The sequence below is a fragment of the Gymnoscopelus microlampas genome, assembly GCF_963454915.1.
Source record: "Gymnoscopelus microlampas genome assembly, chromosome: 11".
Taxonomy (NCBI): domain Eukaryota; kingdom Metazoa; phylum Chordata; class Actinopteri; order Myctophiformes; family Myctophidae; genus Gymnoscopelus; species Gymnoscopelus microlampas.
In genome coordinates, this window is record NC_139948.1 from 4,889,717 (window position 1) to 4,911,857 (window position 22,141).

The following is a 22,141-nucleotide window of genomic DNA, read 5'->3' on the forward strand; positions in this document are numbered from 1 at the left end:
CAAGGTGAGGTTGATACTAATGCTTTTTATGTTAGGCCCAGTGATGAGTTGGGGTAATTGAAGGAGTGTTTACGTAAACAGCAGGAACAACTTGACGCCATTCTTAAACACCTAGGCCCGAGCTCTTCCTTTGTCCCTAACTATGTAAATCCCCAGGACTTCCCCAATGGCAATAGGCCGAAGCCATACACGTTTCAGCAGATGGTAAACCAATATGCATGCGGTGCAACAGAGCAGGTCATATTACAAGATTTTGGCTGGTTGACACTAGTGGGGCTCACAGATGGGATGAGGTCAAGGGGACAGGGCCAAAGAGTGGGGTAAGGGTGAATGCCGTTGAGCAGCAGGAAAACTAGCGCACTGTATTGTTGGGAACCCGGAATCAGGAGTTTTTTTGGGGGGTTCAAAACAGGCAAGTTTAGCATCCAGGCTAATTGGACGTTGCCCAGTGGTTGAGGTCATCATAGGGGTGTGGTGGTGCCGTCCTTGCTTGATACCGGGTCAATGGTAACTAGCGTAACACAGGCCTTCTTTGAACAACATCTTAAGACCCAAACTAACAAACAGCTGAAATCTTATAACTGGCTTCACTTAACAGCAGCCAATGGATTGGACATCCCATATTTGGGATATGTAGAGTTGGGTGTTGAAGTCCTGGGCAGAGTCCTCCCACAGATGGGTATTCTGGTGGTAAAAGACCCTCCTAACCCAGTTTCCAAGCGTCGAAAAACTGTTATTTCTAGGGGGACTGTCAATATCCCCATTGTAAATGTTGGCGAGGAAGACCAGTGGCTGAAACCAAAAACAGTGCTGGGGTCTCTACATCTGGCCGATCTACATTCCCCCTCCCGGTCAGTACACGTGGAGGAGCAGTTTGAGGACCCTGACAGGCAGGTCGTATTCATTCAGTCCATGTCAGCATAGCCCCGTCCCCCGTCTCCCTCTCTCTCCCTGGTCTGAACGAACTGAAGTGGCCTGACCTGCCCCCTGAAGATGTACAGGCGGCCAAGACATTGATAACTAAGTATCGAGACGCATTCAGCCTTCGTGATGGGGAGTTGGACTGTACCAACTTGATCCACCAGGACATTCCAGTGATGGACGAGGCCCCAGTACGCCAGCGGTACCAGCACCTGCAGCGGTTGGAGATGGTCCTGAGTCGACTCCAGCAGCACAACCTGGTCATTCACCATACGAATTGATGTTTGCCAGAAGCCCCAGCTGCTTGTTGACTTGACTTGCTGGGATGAGCCGATGAAGAGCCATCTTCTACTACACCAGATGATTGGTTGAAGGAACACCAAGATCATCTGGCCACTGTGTATGTTGCTGCCCAAACAAATCTGGATGCACAGCCAGGGAGCGGCTCAAACCCCCAACAGCCACATCCATTCTCCCAGTCAGCACCCTAGTCTATCAGAAGAACCATGGACCAGGACGAAGAAAAAATCAAGACGTGTGGGAATCAACAGTCTACCAAGAGGTGGAATGCCTTCACAAGGTGGGTACAGTATATAAGATCCAGTCCCGCAACAACCCAGAAATGCAGAAGAATGTCCAACTCCCCATCAAGAAGGCTGAATGCGTCTCGATACTTACACATTTCGGGTTCTATATCCAGTACTTCGCTTTGGGTCTCGCTATGGGAGAGGGCCCCTGGAGTGAACACAGAAGCATTTCTTGATACACTTCCAGACAATTTCCATTGGCTGGACTTTGATTCGCCTTCCTACGCGACTACTGACATGCTTCACAAGTTGCTGTTAGCAACCGGTTTAGCAGGCTACCATTAGCTATACGCTAACACCGCCCTTGTGTTGTTTTTCTCTGGTTAGTATAAACCATGGGCGAGGCCTCCTCCTCCATACGGAGTCTTATATTATGCCGTCTTGAAGCCTCCTCACGTCAGAAGCTAGGGCTCTGACGCTGTGTCCGATACTAGACCTAAGAGCCCTCAGTCAGAATCTAAAGGTTTTCAATATGTTGACTACCGTGGGCCACACGGTCACACTCAAAACCTGCATGAGGATGGCAGGTCTCATGGCCTCGGCCATTTCGTTATTACGAATTGGGAGGCTGCACATGAGACCGTTTCAGAGGTGGTAACGTCCTGGGACATTCCCAACCGCCGTCAATACCACAAGGTGCTAGTCACAACAGAATTTGTGGCGGCGCTCAACCACTGGGGGATGATATACTGGGCTTGCCAGTATATTATATTTATTGTGTAATGATGGTGGGTGCTCAGTGATTAATTGGTGTTTCTGTACATTTTAGGCTGAACTGGTGACACACGGGACCGTGGTCGGCAGCCAGGGCATCCACTGTTCTTTTCCTCCATTTAGTTTATTGTTTGGACTGTAGTTGTTATACTCAAGTGCCTCACTCACTGTTGGTTCAGCATTTATAAGAGTCCTAAATTATAATTTTATTAACATAATAACATTATAATTCTCGTCTATCCACCAGAATATATATATATATATATATATATATATATATATATATATATATATATATATATATATATATATATATATATATATATATATATATATATATATATATATACCGAAATAGTCCATTCTGTGTAATCGGCAGTTGAATATGGCTTATTTTCTCCAAAAAACGCAGTCTGGGAGAAGAAATGTGTTTTTCTACATCTCATGACATGGGAGTTGATGGGCTGACTTTTTTTGTGACCTCATAATTTCTGCTTCTATCATTATTATTTTTCATAATTAAAAAATATATATTTATTTTTGAAAGGACGTATACATACTATACGCCTTTGGCAGGCAAGTGTTGGATTTGAAAGGATGTATATATACGCCATATATATATCCGTCTAACATGGTTAAATTTGATACAGGAACATAATTTAGGATGGTAAGTTGTACCATGTAGTACCCGGGATTTGGTTTGTTCCCCCTGTGAGTGCTGAAATGTCTACTGTTGAGATAATAACGGACAGCTAATTTGGGAGGGCGAGACATTTCCCTCAGAATTTCATCTTGTCAAACAGTAGTGGTCCTACCCAACCACAATGTCTCAATAGAAGAGCTAATCCAACCACTGCAATTGTGTTAGTTATATTGTATTAACATACTCTATCATAAAACATTGCCAAAATAACGTTTTATTCACAAAAAAGTTTGGATTGCAGCTTTAATAGAGCTGCTATCACACCAAAACCTCTTTTGCGTAGCTGAAAGCCCTACAGGTCCTCTGTGCTTATCACAACAACGGTTTAGCATTACTTGGCAGGATGCAAAGTGATACACAGGGGTGCAATGCTCAGTGGACGGGGTTGCACGCCGAGCAACCACTTATTTGGCCAGGGGGACGCGCAGGCACACGCATAGATTTAAAACTACTTTAAATTCACACTTCATCAAAGTTTACAAAGGCTCCCGACTCACGCCAGGTACATTAACATAGGAATTAGCCTATATGCATATCAATTGTCCATTGTGTGACCTGTACTGTAGGTGTTAAGCGACGTGCGCGTCACGTCATTAAAATAGAGAGCAACCACTTCTCAAATGAGCATAGCATCACTGGTGATACAGTATAGCCACTGCTATATACATGAAGACCCATGAACACAAGCAGACACACACATGCAGAGACACATAGTTACATAATTATAGTACAAAGCAAAGTTTCCAACCTGTTTCCTGAGGTAGCCTTTGTAGATATTCTGAGTGAACATGGATGCAGAAGAAAGCATGGCAGAGTCTACGGAGGACATGACGGCTGCAGTCAATGCTCCAATGCCCAACGCAGACACCCAGGACGGGGCGAGGTTGAGCAGGACCAGTGGAAGCACATTCCCTGCCTCCCCTTGCTCAAACGGAGTTGGAAGACCATACTCTGTCTGGTTCCAGTCTGAAAGGGGGAACCGGACATCCAAAGTGATGAGAAGATGAACTTGAGCATGTTTTTTGTCTTATAGTCTGTTGACCAGCAGAGGGCAGCCCAATGACAAATATGTCATCATTGATCAGCAAGATGGCAACAATTAGGAACAGAATCAATCTTTAAAGTCATTGGGCCGGATTCACAAAGCAATTTACGTCCATGTTTTATTGTCTGTGATTTTAGAGGAGGCTCCGCTCTTTGGCTGACTTACCAGGGATCAAGGCTTGCGTATGTCATTAGAATGATTTATTCTTGACATGATGCAGATTCCTATTTTCTAGCAACTGGGGGACCCTGACAACAACTGAGGGACCTATTAGGTCCCTCAGTGTGTTTGCCAGTGTCGGCCAACTCAGATAAAGTTTCACTTAATGATGAAAATAGACTATCCTGCCTTAATGTCACTGGAGGCACAGACAAGCCTCCAGTGTCCGTGCTATTAATTTATAATACTGTAGGCTACTGTATATTAATCACATGAACGCCACACACAATAGCCTAATAAATCTTCTTACCATCTGATGAGGAAACCTCTGTAAAGGTGAGCAATGTTCAGTAGAAAAGGCTTTATTAGTCTATTATTTATTGGTGGGGTTAAACGTTGTAAACTTCTTTAGTCTCATTACACATGAGATCATTACGTTCAGCTGATCCATCATGCAGTAGATGGACTAGCTTCCAGACAGAACAGATGTACTAGTTGTCTGTAAAGGCGATGCGACATCTGTATTTTTAGATACAGAGACGGAAACGTTGCTCTTCTCCAGCACCAGTGTTGCCAGAGTTTGAGAGAAATAAACAACCAGGTCTATGAAAATAAGCCCAAAAGAAGCACCAATAGGGCACTAGGCCATATGAGAACTGTACATATTGAAAATAGCCGATTTGCAATATTCCACATTTTATTTGAAGATTTTCAAAAACCTGCAACCCGCAACTACCAATATTTACAAGCAACTTTACAGAAAAACAAGCCCAAAGGCGTTTATAACAAGCGGACATGGCAACACTGTTCAGTACGGTGAAGTTGAAGTTGGATATTTCATTGCAATGCAAATGACCTTCTCAGGAACACGCTTGAGATTTTACGACGAGCTGGCAGCTGTCCAGATTCATCATGATATACACCTGTGATCCGCAAATTTGAGGGATATACACACCCCTTTGGGAATTGCATGTCAGTTTTAGCTTACAGAAAATACACCCTCCTTTAGTAACTTTATTTACACCTTATTTACGACCAGCTTAGTGAATCTGTCTTAGCTCAGCGGTAGAAATTCAGTCTCATGCAGTCGAATCAAAAGTTACGGATTGCAGCTTTAACGGTGTGTGCAAGTTGTGTGTTTGTAAAGTACCTGCAGAAACAGCCACTGCTCCTATGATGAATGAGGGAATCAACGTGATGAAGTAGATGATCATTGAGGCAAAACACGTGATTCGGGCCTGAGCAGGTGATGCAGCAGAAAGGACCCTCTGATAGAATGCCTGGGTGCCCAGTCCTCCCAGGGACTGCACACACACACACACACACACACACACACACACACACACACACACACACACACACACACACACACACACACACACACACACACACACACATTTAATATATTTATTTATGTTCACATTTTACAAGAGAAATTCTTGAACACAAATAGTGGTAGATGCACATACAAGCTCAGAATCTCATTGACATGTCTGATTTGTCTATGGATATAGGAAGCAGCGTCTCCTCCATATGTGGCGGCTGCCTATTATCACAGATATTGAGCAGAATTTTGCTAATGCTTTAGCTTTTGGCTTTGGAATTCCTGCCATCTGCAAACCCCTTACAACTTGTCTGTGGACGTTGCCAAGGCTTCCAAATATAAACACAAGTAGTATGCACCTGTACCCAAGTTGTTCAATCTAATTTCTGAGAGGTTGGTATTTTAAAACCTTGGCAAGGAATGTCTCCTCCAGACTATAGTCAAACGTACAGCCTACTTCTAAGATGGTGACTTCTCTGCTTTCTTCGTCAACTACAACAACATCTGGTGTATTGTCTGTCACATTTGAAAAGATCTCAGTTTCGTTATTGCATAGTATGAACATGTCAGATGAAACCCTTGTGTGAGTATAAACTTCAACAGAAGAAGGTGGGATGTATAGAAGCATGTCCTTAACCAGTAAGTCAACAATCCTGTCATGTCTGGAAATATACATTCCTTTGTATACATGGCAGCCATTCAGAATATGTGACAGTGACTCTATGGTTGGGGTGTTGTGATGGTGCAGGCAATGAGGAGAAAATGTATTGGGGTACCACAGAGAGAGATTGAGTCTGGTTGGGAGGACCTGTAATCTAGCTTTAACTGCAAATGTAAGAATATCCTCATTAACTGCATGGTTCTTGAATACACACACACACACACACACACACACACACACACACACACACACACACACACACACACACACACACACACACACACACACACACACACGTATTACTATTTGTGAGGAGATCAAAATATTAGTCAATAAGAGTAGTAGCACATACACATCAAATAAAGTAGTACAGTCAGAATACATCAAATAGAGTAATGCCACTTGAATACCAGCGCCCACACATCAAATAGAGTACTACCGCCTGAATACCAGCGCCTACCCATCAAATAGAGTACTACCGCCTGAATACCAGTGCCCACACATCAAACTGAGTAGGCACCGCTTACTCACTAGGTTGATCTTTTCTGCCTCTAACGAGCAATGTGCCAGCGTGTGTGCATGAGGTTCCACACAGCTGAGTTAATACACCAGAGACTGGGGTCAAGCCAAATAAAATAAAACTAGAAAAAGTGCTCCTCGGTGCACAGGTCTCGGGTAGGTAGGTTAGTGTGGGCCAGCAATGTACGGAATTCACCAGTCAGGCTGGAATGTGAATAATCAGGCGGATGGGATGGAACCGTCTTGATCACTTAACTAAAGAGATCATTTGTACTGATATGTGTGATGTTTGGACAAGATTTGTAGGAGTAACCTCCTGGTGGCGCTATAATAGGGCAATGTTAACACATCGGGTGCCAAACACGGTCTGAACCGTGTGTTTACATAGTGGCGGTTCCGGTTCGGTGCCGAACACGGTCTGAACCGTAAGTTTGGTCTTTTTGTTTTTTTCGTTTTTCTCCACGCGGGCGGGGCTAGAGCAGCTCTGGGAGCACCCATTGTAATCCTGCGAAGGAAGTGCCAGATCACTCACCGGAAACAAAAAAAATCCCATCCGCTTCCTGTCTATTTCCTACTTTGAAACGCCCATATCTCCGAATCTGTTTCTTGTGGGGAAAACCGGTCATGCGCGATGCGCGATCCCCCCCCGTTGTAACCAGCTAGCGAAATGTTATGGTTGCAGGGTGTAGCCAGGCTCATGACACAACATGAATCGATGCTTTTTTTCGTGTGGATTTGCTCGTCGCGGAGCCTACAGATTTAAACAGTAAAGCGCAGTCAATGGGGAGAATCCTGGCACCCAACGTAAGTTGTTATGAAAAAAACGCTGGCACCCGATGTGTTCAAAGGGTGGCATATGTGGCCTCAACGTAGTGCAAATGTGCATGCAAAGTTTCACCGCAATCGGACGCTCCGTTCATGATTTGAAACATTTTGTTCAAAACGGGCCACTCCTGCAAACTTTAGATGTCAATCGTAGCCAATCAGGATGGAATATGAGAAATATAACAGATCCGTCATGATCACATGACTATAGAGATCATGTCTACGGATTTGTGTGAAACTTGGATAAAATCTGAAGGAGTAATAGCAAAAAATTTTTTTTATATAAGTCGGCCTCCTGGTGGCGCTATAAAAGGCAGATGTGAAAAATGCAGGGCAAAGGCTTTTCCTTGGGAGTGCACATACACAATTTTACACAGATCGGTGCAGTTTTAGGTAAAACCATGAATCAGCCTGTTATAGCGCCACCATGAGGCTGATTTGAACATTTTCAAGTGGCATTTCTTCCTCTGCCCAGTGAGAATGTGCGTGCAAAACTTCACAGAAATTTCATGCTGCGTTCACGATTTGAGGCATTTTGTTCAAAACGGACCAATCCTGCAAACTAGTTATTAGCTGTCCACAGACGGATGGACGGACGGACGGACGGACAGGGTGCAAAACATACTCTCTTGCCATGCCTTTCGGCCTGCGGAGACAATGAAATATAGTAGTAATACCATCAGACGTAAAACAAAGGAACTGAACCAGTGCACACATGGACATCACCGCTGTCGGGCTGAAAGCTTTTAGCTGTAGCTTATCTATTACTTTTAAGACAATGGAAAAAATAACCTGTGTTCCAATGGATCCAATGAAGTTAGTCACAAACTCTTGTTACCAAACGAACCCTAAAGCTATTCTGAGGCAAACATTCTGTGAACGTTGTAGATCTTCCAGCTGTAGGCTGTTTCCGCAACTTTTGTGCAACACTGTCATACCACAAAGTATAAAGTGCCGGCTGCAGACAGTAAACAGCAGGGGGGCATTCATTATTCTAAGGGGGGCCACCTGTCACGCGCAGCGCGCGTGCGTGAGTGACGCGTGCGTGAATGACTCGTGCGCGATTAGCACTATAATGTCTTTAATGTAATGTCGGCATCGCATCTCCACAGACTCCACGGCGGGAGGAAAAAAAAGGCAGCTTTACTGCGCTGCTGCTCACATAACAGGCGGGCTTTCACTTATGACATCACATAATACACATACTGTATTCACATAACACTCTAATGTGTTAAAATAAAGGTGCTTACCCCCACGCGCCTAACGTTAACTCTCGCTACGGGGTAGTAGTTTAATGTAATAATCCATATCTTTCAATAAAGAAGTGTTTTAATGCCGTCTGTGGCCGAACACCATTCTTCGCCCTTGTTTAGTTTCTGTTTACATTGAGTGTAATTCCGGGTTTCACCAGATGGGCGCGTCACTACCGCCCATTGGGATCTTCTGACAGAATCGGCCACAGACGGCATTAAAACACTTCTTTATTGAAAGATATGGATTATTACATTAAACTACTACCCCGTAGCAAGAGTTAACATTTGGAGCGTGGGGGTAAGCACCGTTTTCGTCAATTTGTACATGTTTTGAGTGTCTACGGGGTATAGTGCTGAAAGTCCCTGTGTCCATGGGGGGTGAACCCTACAACTCTCGTAGATTGAAAACGTCAGAATCATAAATACGTCTACGAGAGTATTCTACAGCTATAATGACACCATTTCCACGGCGGGAGGAAAAGGGGGGGGGGGAGGCTATGCACCAACAACACAAATACGTTGAGCATTAATTTATAGGCCTAGGGTCTTATCACTCATAACATAAGAGTCTTATGTCGCAATCTCCACGGCGGGAGGAGAAAAAAAAAAGTCAACTTCACCTTGGTCTTTTTTCTTCTCTCTCAGTCTCGGATTTGAATTCACGTGCATGAGAAGCACAACAACAACACACACACACAGAGGTAATGGCGTGACGTTGCAATGGCACCGCTCGCACGGAGGTGTGATCAAGAAGGTGGTCAACTCAAAACAAATCCGACTCGGTGCAGTGGAGTGGCGGTGCCAGTGTCTTTTATTATTGCATTTTCATTAAACTATTAATTTTAAATATTTATAATAATCACAAAGAACCTACAAATAACATTTAACACCCGAAAAAATATATGTCTGTAAAATATTAATATATATATATATATATATATATATATATATATATATATATATATATATATATATATTCTGGCCAATGTGAACTGGGGGGGCACAAAGTTTAATCTGGGTGGACATTGCCCCCCAATGCCCCCCCATAGGGCCGACACTATATGGTGTTAGTTTATGAGAAAAACATAAAAAGCTGAAATATGGACATTGAGGGTCTCTGCCTGACACTGCGGATATGTAAACACAGATGCACACTGTACATGAATAGGATTTGGGGGAAAACAACAACTAACCAATAAGAGGAATTCATCGATCCATTTTCCAACATCCTCCGTCTTGAGCTCCCCCATCCAGGGCGGTGAGGGTAAAGGTGTGAGTGTCACATTAGATGATGTTGGGTGGAGAATTACAAAGGGAACACACAGCCACTGGGAAAGGCAAGATAAAACAGAACAAGGAAATAGTTAAACAAAAACATAATTATGTTCACCACTAGTGAACTATGCTATCGGGGATGGAGGGATTGTGGCTAGCACGCAGGGGAGCAATCCAGGGTTAAGAACCTCAGTCATGGACACCTCAACCCATGTTCAAAGATAGGAATTGAACCCTTGACCTCAGGACTCACAGGCTGCCACACTGCCAATTGAGCTATAGCTTTGTCCAGCCTGTCTCTTGAAGATCATAAACTCTTGCCTTCTGTCATGAACCAAACCCCTGTTTCACTAACACTAAGATCGGGTTCACAAACCATTTACCAATACATAAATTGTATGTCTCCTCGGAACCGAAACTAGTGAAAGTAGCCGATCTACAAGCTCACAAAGCGTTGCTATCCAAAAAGTTGTGAGCTTGTAGATCAGCTATTTTCACAAGGAAATAGGGTAGGCCTATACATTGAAAATAACTACTCTCAAGAAGGCATTTCATGTTATCTTTAAAGTAAAAGTGATTTACTTTGGTTAAAATAAGTGTTAAATAGCTCTATATTGTGATAGTACTCATTGCTATAGAGTGTTTGTTCAGTAAAAGGAGTCTCCCATGTCGATCCAGCTCTTTATTAAACAGAAAATGCATGTTCAGTGCTCTCTCCTGATTGGCTTAAATGTTGTCACCTACCTGAAAATGTACTATATTCTGCTTACTAAAGAGCTGGAGAGACCCCTGTGACCGAACAAACGCATCAGAAAATAGCAATTTAACCTTTTTAAGGGGCCAAGACCGTAAGGCTTTAGACCCTTATTGCATCTCTACACTTTTGTCTTCTTCTTTTTCTTCTGCCATTTTTCGCAGTTCTGGCTTAACCGTGCAGTCGCTTTTTATGAAAGTCTGTGTAATGGTAGAGGGTCATGTAAAACGGTCAAGAAATGGGGTGGCGCTATAGCAATCAATCAACTTTGAACAGGTATAACTCATGCCCTGTTTGATCTACAGTCATGAAACGTTGATACACACATGCGTCTCCTTTTGCCGAACAACTTTCGCGGCCTAACTTTTGACCTCTGACCTTTATATCTCCCACCATTTTGAATTATATGACATATGAAATTATATGAACAGCTAAAATCTATCTCCTCCCGGGATTTTTGAGCAAAGTAAACAAAAAGTTCTACACATGCACTTTGAACTTATGCCGACAAAAAAATCGGGAGTGGATTTTTAAGTGAAAAGATTAAGCTTTTATGAGCCAATGAATATTGCAGTTTTATGAAGATTATCCATATGCCCCTAACACGCACATGGAGACTTTTTTTTAAAAACATTGCAGTAATGTAGAGGGTCATTCCAAATATCACTGAAACCAATCTTACTCCAATTGGCCAAAGGGGGGCGCTATAGCAATTTTTTGAAAATGCAAACTTTAAACTGGCAGAAGTCATGCCTCGTTTGGCCGACACCCATGAAACTTGCTTACACATTTGCCTTGACTCATGAGGAAACACAATATCTATCACTTTGACCAGTAAGCTCACATTTTGCCATTTTGAGCAGGTTTGAAAAACACTTTAACCCAGGATTTTTGAGCAGTTTTTCAATCTCTCACACAGGACAAAGCGGCTTTGAAGGTAATGAAAGTTTCTAGGACAGCAGCCTCATACAAGATGGTCCATGGTCGGGATGGGTGGAGATGGGTGGAGGTGGGTGAAGCACAATGTCACCTTTTTCACCCCGGGGCTGTTTGCATTAACCTGACTCTGGCTGTATTGACTTCACAATACAGCCTCCATCTGGACTCGCTCAGACAGTAGAGCTGCCCGCACTGCTGCATGTTCGAACCAATCAGCAGCTGCTAGGGGCGGGATCATCCAATCACCTGCCAAGTAGCTTGAAAAAAAAAGGGACCGCTCCTTCATCGATTGTGCTACCGAGGTCCGAGATGGAAGTAGCCTGTGAAACTTAATGTGATGCAAGCTTCTTCCATCTGGCAGTCAGGTTATATTTGCATGCCTGTAGGTTAGGGTCAGCTATTTAAAATGCTAATTTGTTAATTGCATGGCCTTCTTTCTCTCAAGTTCAGTCTTCTATGTTTCTATGTCTTATTGTGCATATTACTTATATAGTTGTTAATTTTTTTCTCTCTGCATTCCTTGGCCCCGTTTATCACTGCTTACAGCTATATATATTATTATTATTTTGTCTGCTCTCACCAGACTGATGAAGATGATCAACAGCTGGATGACATCGGTGTAGGCCACTGAGTAAAGGCCTCCCAGCATTGTGTAGGTGATAGCAACACCTGCAGACAGGAGGATGGCGTAGGACGAATGAAGATCAAGAATCACACTGACTGTCCCACCTGTAAAAACATACAATACACACGTGTCTATAAGAAAATTGAACTCTAGTGTCCCAACTCTGCACATGTCATAATAGTGTAGGTGAACGAACCATGACAATAGGCAAACTTTCAGCGAAGATAGCAGATTTACAACACTCACATGCCTTCCACGGAGTGCACTTTTGTAGTGGTTAAATATTGTAGGAAAGAAAACATCATGTTATTTAACCAGTAATGGAGATGTCTAATTTCTAACAATTAAAGATGATGACGTTTCCATTTTGGTTTCTGCTCCTATAAAATATCCTTTTGTTTCTGTGTCTTTTTTGTTTCTGCTCCTGAAACCTAGGTAGGTAGCCCTAGGTAGCCCTAGGTAGTATGTATGTACTGACTGATAAGTAATAGTGAACAGAGCCAACAGCTAAAAAGAGTTAAATAGCATTGATGTTGCAATGAACTTACAAAGTAAGGCCTGCATCCCATGTACCATTTGTACACTCTCAGAGTTACATACCTGTAAGGGTCCATTTGGCGCAGGTGGTCCATGGACCCGACATTGAATAACAGTGATATAAAGTATGACTGACCCATGATGGGCAAGACCTAGTCGGTTGAGTGTCTACAGAAGTACCGGAATTTGGTGGAAGTAGAACCCAAGGAAATTATGCCAAGGCTTGTTTACATTTTCCGTGAAGGAAACGAGTGTTGTGATTGGTCGAAAAAGATTGTTTCCGGGGGAAGTACATACGATGGTCCCGCTCTCTAGACACTCTCTGCATTAGGTCCTGACCAGGCTTTTCTCCTCAGAGATGATAAAAGACTGGGAACGAGGCTATGACTGACCCAAGGCACCCAGGGTGGCGGCCACCCACAGAATGTCACCGAGCAGACTGGGAAGCAGAAGGGCTGTGGTGATTGCGTTGCCATAGCGATGCTGAAATGGATCCATCATCGTCACGAAGCACTTAGACCTCATTTGTTCAGCAAAGAACAAGCCTCCTGTTGGGACACAACATGAAGGTGATGGATTAGACCAGTGGTTCTCAACCTGTGGGCCCCACCTGATTTTTTTTTGTGGGGGAGGGGGGGGGGGGTCCACAGAAGACAGTGAAGTGACAATTTAATTGAAAAGAAAATAAAAAGCATCAAAAGTAACCAACAAACTATACTATATGAACTGGTCAAACATTGGCCAAATGGTCAAATAATATAAGTTTGAAAATAGCCGATTTTGAAAATAGCAGATTTACAAGCTGTGAGCTTGTAGAGCTGCTATTTTCACAATATTTATCTGTGGAACCGAGTCAAACTAAATTGAATGACTCAACTCCTACAATTTCAAGTGCTTGTCAGGATGGGGGGTCCCCCAGTTCCAATATGATTATTTTGGGGGTTCAAACTCTCACACAGGACAAAGTGGCTTTGAAGGTAATGAAAGTTTCTAGGACAGCAACCTCATACAAGATGGTCCATGGGGGTTGGGCAGACACTTCTCAAACAGTGGGCCCACGAGACATGTCCACATGTTTCTTGTGATTTTGTGACAACCATCACGTCATTATGGATTATTAATGTACTATATCAGTACATTGTACACACTCATATCCAAATACAGCAAATTGTATACCCTAAAAACAAAAAAAAACTACTTTGTACCCAATTCCCATTTTAACTAGTATATGGAATAGTCTAAGCCCATCCCTCAAAAAATGCAGTTCGCTGGCTCATTTAAAACAACCTTAAAGACTCACCTTTCTGGAGGCCAAAAGAGGACGTGATGCCATTTTGCCGCTCGACAGACGACACCCCCTCCTTTTTTTGTACATATGTTATTTTATTTTTTTGCATTTTTGTTTTGTTTGTACACATATTTTTTTCAGTATTTTTGTGATATTTGAACTGTTTGGTTGCTACTAGATATGTCTATGAATTGAATACCCAATGGAAACAAGTCCGCAAGGACTTTTTTGGATGGACCTTTTAGACAAAGTATTATAAATGTAATTGTGCTGTTTGCCCAATAACATATTCAATCAATCAATTAAATTCTCTACTGCCAGAGTAATAGTGTGATCCCCAGTGTCACCCCAGTGCCAGCTTTAAACAATCATGGAATATTAACCATGATCGCTGTCCTCACGGCGATCACCTCGTTATACGCACGGGGGTCGCGGGTGTCTCGAAAAAAAAAAGTTATCCGCTCACGGTAATCTGTTGCTTAGCTGTGGCCAGTTGAATGTGCCTTGTTTTTGCCGTAAAGCAAGAGGAACGGAGATATAGCCATTTTCCAACAGGAAATAAACAGAACGTTTTTTTTTTTTTTAATTACGTCAATTCCGGGTCTGTCGTCATCAGTGAAAGCATCATTTATGGTGTAGCGAACAGCGCCATCTGGTGGAAAACCACTGAAAACCCCAAACTTGTCAAACTCGTGTTTGGCATTGTTGACTAAGTGACGAGTTTACTCATCCTTGGCAGTCAAAGAGTGAAGTTGAGGGCGTGATAAACATGATGGTGGAGTGTGATTTGAGTTTTTTCTAAAACTAGAGTCTCGGGGGGCTACGCCCCCCCGACCCCAGCCGCGCACGGGGCCCAGCGTGGGCGCGTGTATATTGGGGTACCCAAATCGTGGGATTAAAATGTGCAAAAGTAAAAGAAAAATTAAAAAAAAATTGAAGAAATTCTATTTCTTATGTTGCTGGGGGTCCGTGGACCCCCTGCTGGTCCACGGACCCCCTGTGGAGTGTTGGGAGGCGCGGGGACCCCCGTGGAAGATGACGGACCCCTTCGGTGTTTTTTTTTTTTTCATGAAGGTGGTTGCTTGTTTCTGGCGCTTGTTTTTAGAAAACCTGGCATGCCAACCTGGCATCTAAATGGCGGCGGCGTGTTGTTTTGCCTCGGTGGTGCGCACGGTAAACGGTACGAAGCTGTTTCCCCTTCCGTTTTGTCCGAAATGTGGTGAGTAGAATTAATTATGTTGCGACGTGGAAACTGTGTTGTGAGCAATGAGAGGTGCCCTACGCCACCCGTAAATTCTCCGCGTCCGCCGTGGCTACTGTGTTGGCGAAAAAATGAACACATATATTTTGAACGTGATTTCCAAGTCTGTTACATCACAGGCTTGAATCTCAGCTCTTCCCGGACAACAATGGATTACTGTTGAAAATTGAGAGAATATACATGCTGCTTTTTACCGATGAGGAAGGTCATCACACATGAAGGGGGCCCTAGGGCCCAGATGATGCCACGAGAGGGAGTGTAGACAGCCTCAGCAGTACCCATGATGGAGGCTCCTCCAACCCAGGTGGCTGATGATGAAGACAAGGCATTTAACACAGTTACACATACACATGAACACACACACACTTAGATTGACACTTGCACACAACAAAAATGTTTGCTGTCAGGAACAAACCTTGTACTCTATGTCCAAAACCGTTACTTTTCAATAAATGGAAAAAAAAAACTAACTTGTGTCTCCAATGTAGTATTGTAGTATTAAGAGCCACAAGCTCTTAATACTTTTCATTGGTTAAATATTTACTGCAGAAAGCCCACATGGAAGACTTAACCACTTTCAACCTGGAGTCCCTATTTTGGGCATGTCACTAGGCAAAATGTTTCATGCATTTTCAAAGTAGCAAATCTACAAGCTCACAACGCATTGCATCTTTTCAGTACTTTTGTACAACGCTGTCGTAAGACAATGTGCAACAGGGAATACATTTTATTTTAATAAAAAAATGAAATGGATATACAAGAGCCCTCATTTATCAATGGAACGTAGAAACCAGCTTAAATTCGAGCCCAGGAATGAGTTTACGCTCAAATCCATGTGGGATTTATCAAGCAATCCTACCGTACATTTGGTCTGAGCTCTGATAAATCTGAAAACGGTACAATCTTTGTCAAGTAGGCTAGCTGCCTACATGAATGACACCAATCCCATCGTCATGAATGCAATACGTTTGTATATTAATTTAACCCATTACCGACGTGCGCGTTTCAATTACACTAAAATAAAGCAATCATGTATTCCTTGTGAGTCACAGGCTGCCGTTAAACCACATTAATGAGAGATAGACCGGCAAGGCAGTCATAATCTGAACGTTTGTGGAGTGATTAATGTGTGAATGCATAAACATTAATGGATGAAGGCTGGTGTGTAGGGCTGCGCTTGAATCTGTCGGGAGCTCACATTGGCTACAAGTGGCGGGCCTTCAGATCAGGAACCAGGCCGCACTTTAACCAATCAAATGTAGTGGGTGGGATTTACATCTGTGCGCTCACTTCCCACTGGAAACAAACCGAAACTCATTTAACAGTAGCGTCCTCGAAGCCGACAAAACCACAGAAAGTTAGTAACATTTTAACTTGCTCTTTCGTCATAGAAACAAGTGTGCTTATAACCAAAATGATCCATGTTCTGTGGGAGAAATGGTGTTAGTGTTCCGTGGAGAAATATTGTTAGTGGGAATAAAACATAGGCGCACCACCGGAAGTGGAGGGTTGAGGGCAGACCAAAACCCCGGTTTCCAGTGGGCATAGTTCTACTTAATCACTCCTCCCAGAGTCAAATCAAAGGTAAAAAAAACAGCAGGTGGCGCTGTTTTTACTTTTTTTTACCATGGGTTCCCAGATTGGTGCTGGGATGGTAATATCTCCGATCTCCCGTGGCCCAAATAAATCCACAGCCTGAAGATCACCTGCGCTGGGCACAGGTTTGGAGCTTCAGGTTTTAATCCTTAACCCAAGTTACACACAACTCCAGAGGACTTTGCTTATACGTTTTAAAATATTTACAGCTGCGCCTTTCCCGACTCCCGAAAATGCTCTCGCATAAGCGCACGTATAGCCTAGGACTGAGCCAATCTCAGGCTCGTATAGCCTAGGACTGAGCCAATCTTATCTGAATGACTGTTAAAGCACATGTTTAAATGGGTGAATGATTAAACAACTAACTTATAACATTGCAAATAGACTATGTTAGATTGTTTCCATATCGCTTGATTTTAACACCCGTTTTTTGGTCTACACCAATTTGATAAATGGGGCCAAGGTTTCTGCTCTCGTATTATTGCTCTACCTAAAGCTGACAATGGGAATCCAGAAAATTGTTTCACAAACTGACAAAGTCTGGTGGCGAGCAATGACTTACTGAATACATAGACCCAGCTGTACTGATGTAAAGATGACGCCACCAGTCTTCGTGAAACCATTTTCTTGGAAGGCTTTATCAATGCATGTTTTTCAGATAATTACTTTTCTTCAGATGTTTTGGGGCTTATAGATCTGCTGTTTTTGAAACATTAGGAAATCTTGAACAATTGTGAAAAATTATTGTGCACAAATTGTATTTTCTCACCTGTCATTGTGAAGATGCCAATATAAATGTTGATGTTGCGTCCTCCTATCAGGGTGACTTCACTTTTAGATCCCACACATTTCTTCTCCTCCCTCACGGATTTCCTAGAAGCCCAGATCCCCATCGCCAGGATCAAGGCATAGAAGACCAACACTGCTACCAACCCAGCTATGTTTAGAGCCATTGTGAAACTGTAACAAACAAATGCAAGCAGACAGGATGTGTAACAGTTAACATATTGAAATGTTCTTGAGCAATATATTGAATACCTAACTGCTCTTGGGCTGCCCCTGCCATCGGGTGAGTCTAATGATAAAATGTATTATTTATCACGGAAATTTCATAATTAATGCTGACAAATGCATTCAATTCCATGCCTATTCACTGTTTCAACTGCACTGAATCAAAAGTAAATAACCGTTATTTTGATATACATTCTCATATCAGTTACACCCCCTTTTTGTGCTCAGCATGGGTACAACTTTTTTTTTAAATTCCTTACATACTGTAAGTTCCAGTACAGTATCATAATCTGAGTCATAGCCTACAGTAGCTGTTGTTTTGCTATTATTGTGGTTAGAATGAGTGCAGAACAAAAGTGCATTGTCTTGCCTCTATATGCACACATACATTATATATGAACTGGGGACCCCCCACCCTGACAAGCACTTGGAATTGTAGGAGTTGAGGCATTGCATTTAGTTTGACTTATTTAGTTTGACTGGTGATAAACCAGAGGCATTATGTGCATACTGGCCCCTGATTGGTCCCTCACAACTTCGGAGGGAGAGAAATACAATTTCTATTGAGAGGGGCCGGACCTAACCTTTTTTTTTTTGCAATGGCAGATTCGTCTGGAACCAGGCACTCCTCATGCATTGAAGGAAGCATGAGCTCAGTTTGGGGCTCTCCCCAGGCCGGCCCAAGGATTCTGGTGGCCCTAAGCAAGATGTTTTTTCGTGGCCCCCGCAAACACCTCCATTATAAAATAATTATGTCATGAGGTAACTTTGTTTTATTGAATATTAAAATAATAAGGCTAGTTTTTGGATAGGAGATATATGACATAATTGCAATAGAAAGAAAAAACAACATTTTTTTAAATTATTTTTTTAGATGTGCCCACATTAACCACTTCAACCCTACTGTATAGTGTATACATTTCGGCCATTTGAAATTACCCGTCAATGCTCTTGATGCGACGCATTGTGAGCTTGTAGATCTGCTATTTTTTTTTAAATACATTTGCATTACTGGCTATAGATCACTCACCCATCGTTGTGTCCTAAAGTCAACCTACAATCCCCGACACCTTCATCTCTAAATCAATCATTCGTAGCTCCCCACCTTGGTTCACACATCACTATTAAGTCATGTTACAGCCTATGGGACACTACTTACTTGCCGAGAAACCGAGAACCCGCAGTGGATTTGAGAAAAGGGCTGATATATGTGTTTTTAATAATCATTTGTCTAGTGTCATGTCTGGCCAGACTCATGTGAAGTTCATATAAAATGTCAGGCATTCTCAGATTACTTCTCTCTATGCGAGGTCACTGGCTGCTCTATCCTGTCTGACTCTCCCTACAGGAGAAATGTAATGTCTCATTCTGCCTGCTGTGTTGATACCAGTCGGCACGGAGTATGCAATAATATTGTTAGTTAGAAGGAATTGTTTTAAGAACTCTCAGCACTGCCACTGGGTCAAAGCCAGGGCCAAAGTGTTTTCAAAGTTTTACTGTATATTAGTCTGTTATATTTATTTAATTTAACGGGAGCTTCTCCCCTCAGCAGCCCAGCTACCCTCTAATCCAGTGGTTCTCAACCTTATCGGGACACAACCCCCCAAAATAATCATATATGAACTGGGGACCCCCCACCCTGACAAGCATTGGAATTGTAGGAGTTGAGGCATTGCATTTAGTTTGATTCCGTTCCCACAGATACATATTGTGAAAATATCAGATCTACTGTACAAGGTCACAACGCCTCGCAACACAAGTCGTTGTGAGCTTGTAGATCGGCTATTTTCACAATTTTTGCCTCTTATGTTATTTGACAATTTGGCCAATGTTTGAGCACTTTTTAAAGTATAGTTTGTTGATTACTTTTGATGCAGTAATGGTCTTTTTTCATTTGATAAATTATATTAAAAAAAGGTATTAAAAAGGTCTTAATGGTTTTTAAATTGTCACTTTACTGTCATCTGTCCCGACCCACAGGTTGAGAACCACTGCTGTACTCTACCCCCTCCTTCTGTGTGTGTCCACAGAGAAAGCCTTTGAAGCTGAGCTTCAAAGGCTGGGAGCACGCCCTAAGGGTGCGCTCACACCGCACTTTTATTTTACCTCTGGGGCGGAATCTGCCAATGCTTTGTCAATGCAAATGCGTGGATTCACGCAAGAGCAGGTTTTTCCGCTTGTCGCACAGACCTTGCGTATATCCGCTCTACACGAAGAAGCATAAAACTGCTGGAGGCAGGAGCTGATTTTCCCCCTCTGTCCAATCAGGTGAGTCCAAGGCGGACCGTCCCAAGACTCAGGAAGCAACATGGTGCTCTCAGTGGACCAACTGGTTGTAGCTGTTGCATCTCACCCAGTACTTTATGATTTGACCATGAAAGAGTTCCATATGACTGACATTAAAGAACTGGCCTGGTTACAAGCAAAAAACTGTGGCCGCGCACAACCTGCGTTTAACAGCGGCCAGCCAACTTTTGGTGAGATTGCGCCCTAACAGAGTATTTCAGTATTGATACTTTTACTTATGTAAAACATTTGAGGACGTTTTCCACCACTGCTGTCCAGAACATATTTCCCACTAAGTAACTCAACAACCTCCATTGTCTCCATATAGTATACCAAGGGTTAATTAGTGTGGTTGCCCAACAGGGCAACCAGACTATAGTTAGCTTTCCATCTTTATTTATAGATAAACTTTTTTTCAAACCGCTATTTCTCCCACAGTTTTTATCCCCCAATGTTGTGCCATATGTCAAAATGACCGTCTAAATCGGGAATCGTGCGCGTGTATAGGGCTAAGAGATTGGTTGAATAGTTTAATTGATATTAATTTATTAGTGCATTAAATTTCCCCATCCACTTTAATGGAAAAGTGAAAAAACTCAAATTCAAGTATTTTTTTCTCAGAAACCGTAAGAGCTAGAGTTATCAGATTTGGAGGGATAATTCATAATATTGTCCGAAATTATTGAAAAAATATCACACCATTCGGCCTCATGGTGGCGCTATAACAGCCCCCTTTACGTTTTGGCCTGTAACTCTTGAACCGTAGGTCCTAAAATCAAAATTTCTTTTCACCTGGATTCCTTGGGTCACTACGCATCTCCCCATATAGGCCACGCCCATTTGCGTCAGGATAGATTTTTTGATATTGATTTATTTCTGCATTAAATTTCCCCATCCACTTTAATGGGAATTGCAAAAACTCCCATTCAAGTATTTTTTTCTCGGAAACCGTAAGGGCTACAGTTACAAAACTTGGAGGGGAGGTTAATAGTTTTTTGCAAAATTATTAAGAAAATAATCACACCAGTCGGCCACATGGTGGCGCTATAACAGCCCCCTTTACCTTTTGGCCTATAACTCTTGAACCGTAGGTCGTAAAATCAAAATTTCTTTTTCCCTGGATTCCTTGGGTCACGACGCATCTTCCCATATAGGCCACGCCCATTTGCGTCAGGATACATTTTCCGCCATTTTGAATTTTCTTCAAAACACACTTTTTGCTCCTTTTCCTTCAATTTTTTTCCAAATCTCACACAAATCGGTACACGTGATCTATGGACCCATGCGATAAACCTATCCAAGCGGAATTTTGATAGTCCGTACCGTCCGTCCGTAAATGGCTTCCAAAGTTAGCGGGAGGGGCCCGTTTGACCAAAAATGGCATAAATCACGAACGAAACGTCCGGTCAATCCCAAATTTGAATCACATGTCGAGGGTGGTATACTAAACCAATCCCCAAAAGCATTTCCACTTTGATCCATAGGGGGCGCCACGAATGCTCAAAACGTAACCGTTTGATGCAAAAACCTTATTTTGGGGGGATCGATCCTCTCAAAATGAAACGCAGGCGATCTCAGGAGTGACGTGGTGATGTAATTGGCGCAGCCTCCGACGTTATTCCTCCCGCCGTATTCCTCGAGTCCCGGCGGCCGCGACCCGCGACCGGCGTCGGCGCAACCACACTCTGCAATTTCCCCGGAATTGCGACGCGTCTAGTTACCTGTTGGGTTTGTGGCTGCAGTCAGTCTGAAGAGGGTTGTAAGCTCAAGCTATGGTCCAGTATGCTGCAGGATGTTCCAGGATGGTCTAGGATGCTCCAGTATGCTCCACAATGCTCCAGTAGTTACAAGTGGAAGC

At 42.9% G+C, this 22,141-nt stretch overlaps 2 protein-coding genes across 2 annotated transcripts in view; both read right to left on the bottom strand.

The window, feature by feature from the left end:
- Positions 1-22,141, bottom strand: part of LOC311054514 (high-affinity choline transporter 1-like) — a gene marked incomplete at both ends in the record, with an annotated part of 75,280 nt that overhangs the window by 4,138 nt on the left and 49,001 nt on the right. The window lies entirely within an intron of this gene.
- On the bottom strand, positions 1,612-22,102 carry LOC311055700 (high-affinity choline transporter 1-like; the record flags this gene model as incomplete). Its single annotated transcript, XM_084071972.1, has 9 exons — positions 22,005-22,102; positions 17,756-17,946; positions 15,585-15,698; positions 13,234-13,389; positions 12,260-12,408; positions 9,905-10,039; positions 5,280-5,433; positions 3,674-3,891; positions 1,612-1,656 (listed from the first exon to the last, which is right to left on the bottom strand). Exons 2-9 carry the CDS (start codon positions 17,937-17,939, stop codon positions 1,612-1,614), a joined length of 1,155 nt encoding a protein of 384 aa, XP_083928098.1. The 5' UTR covers positions 17,940-17,946; positions 22,005-22,102.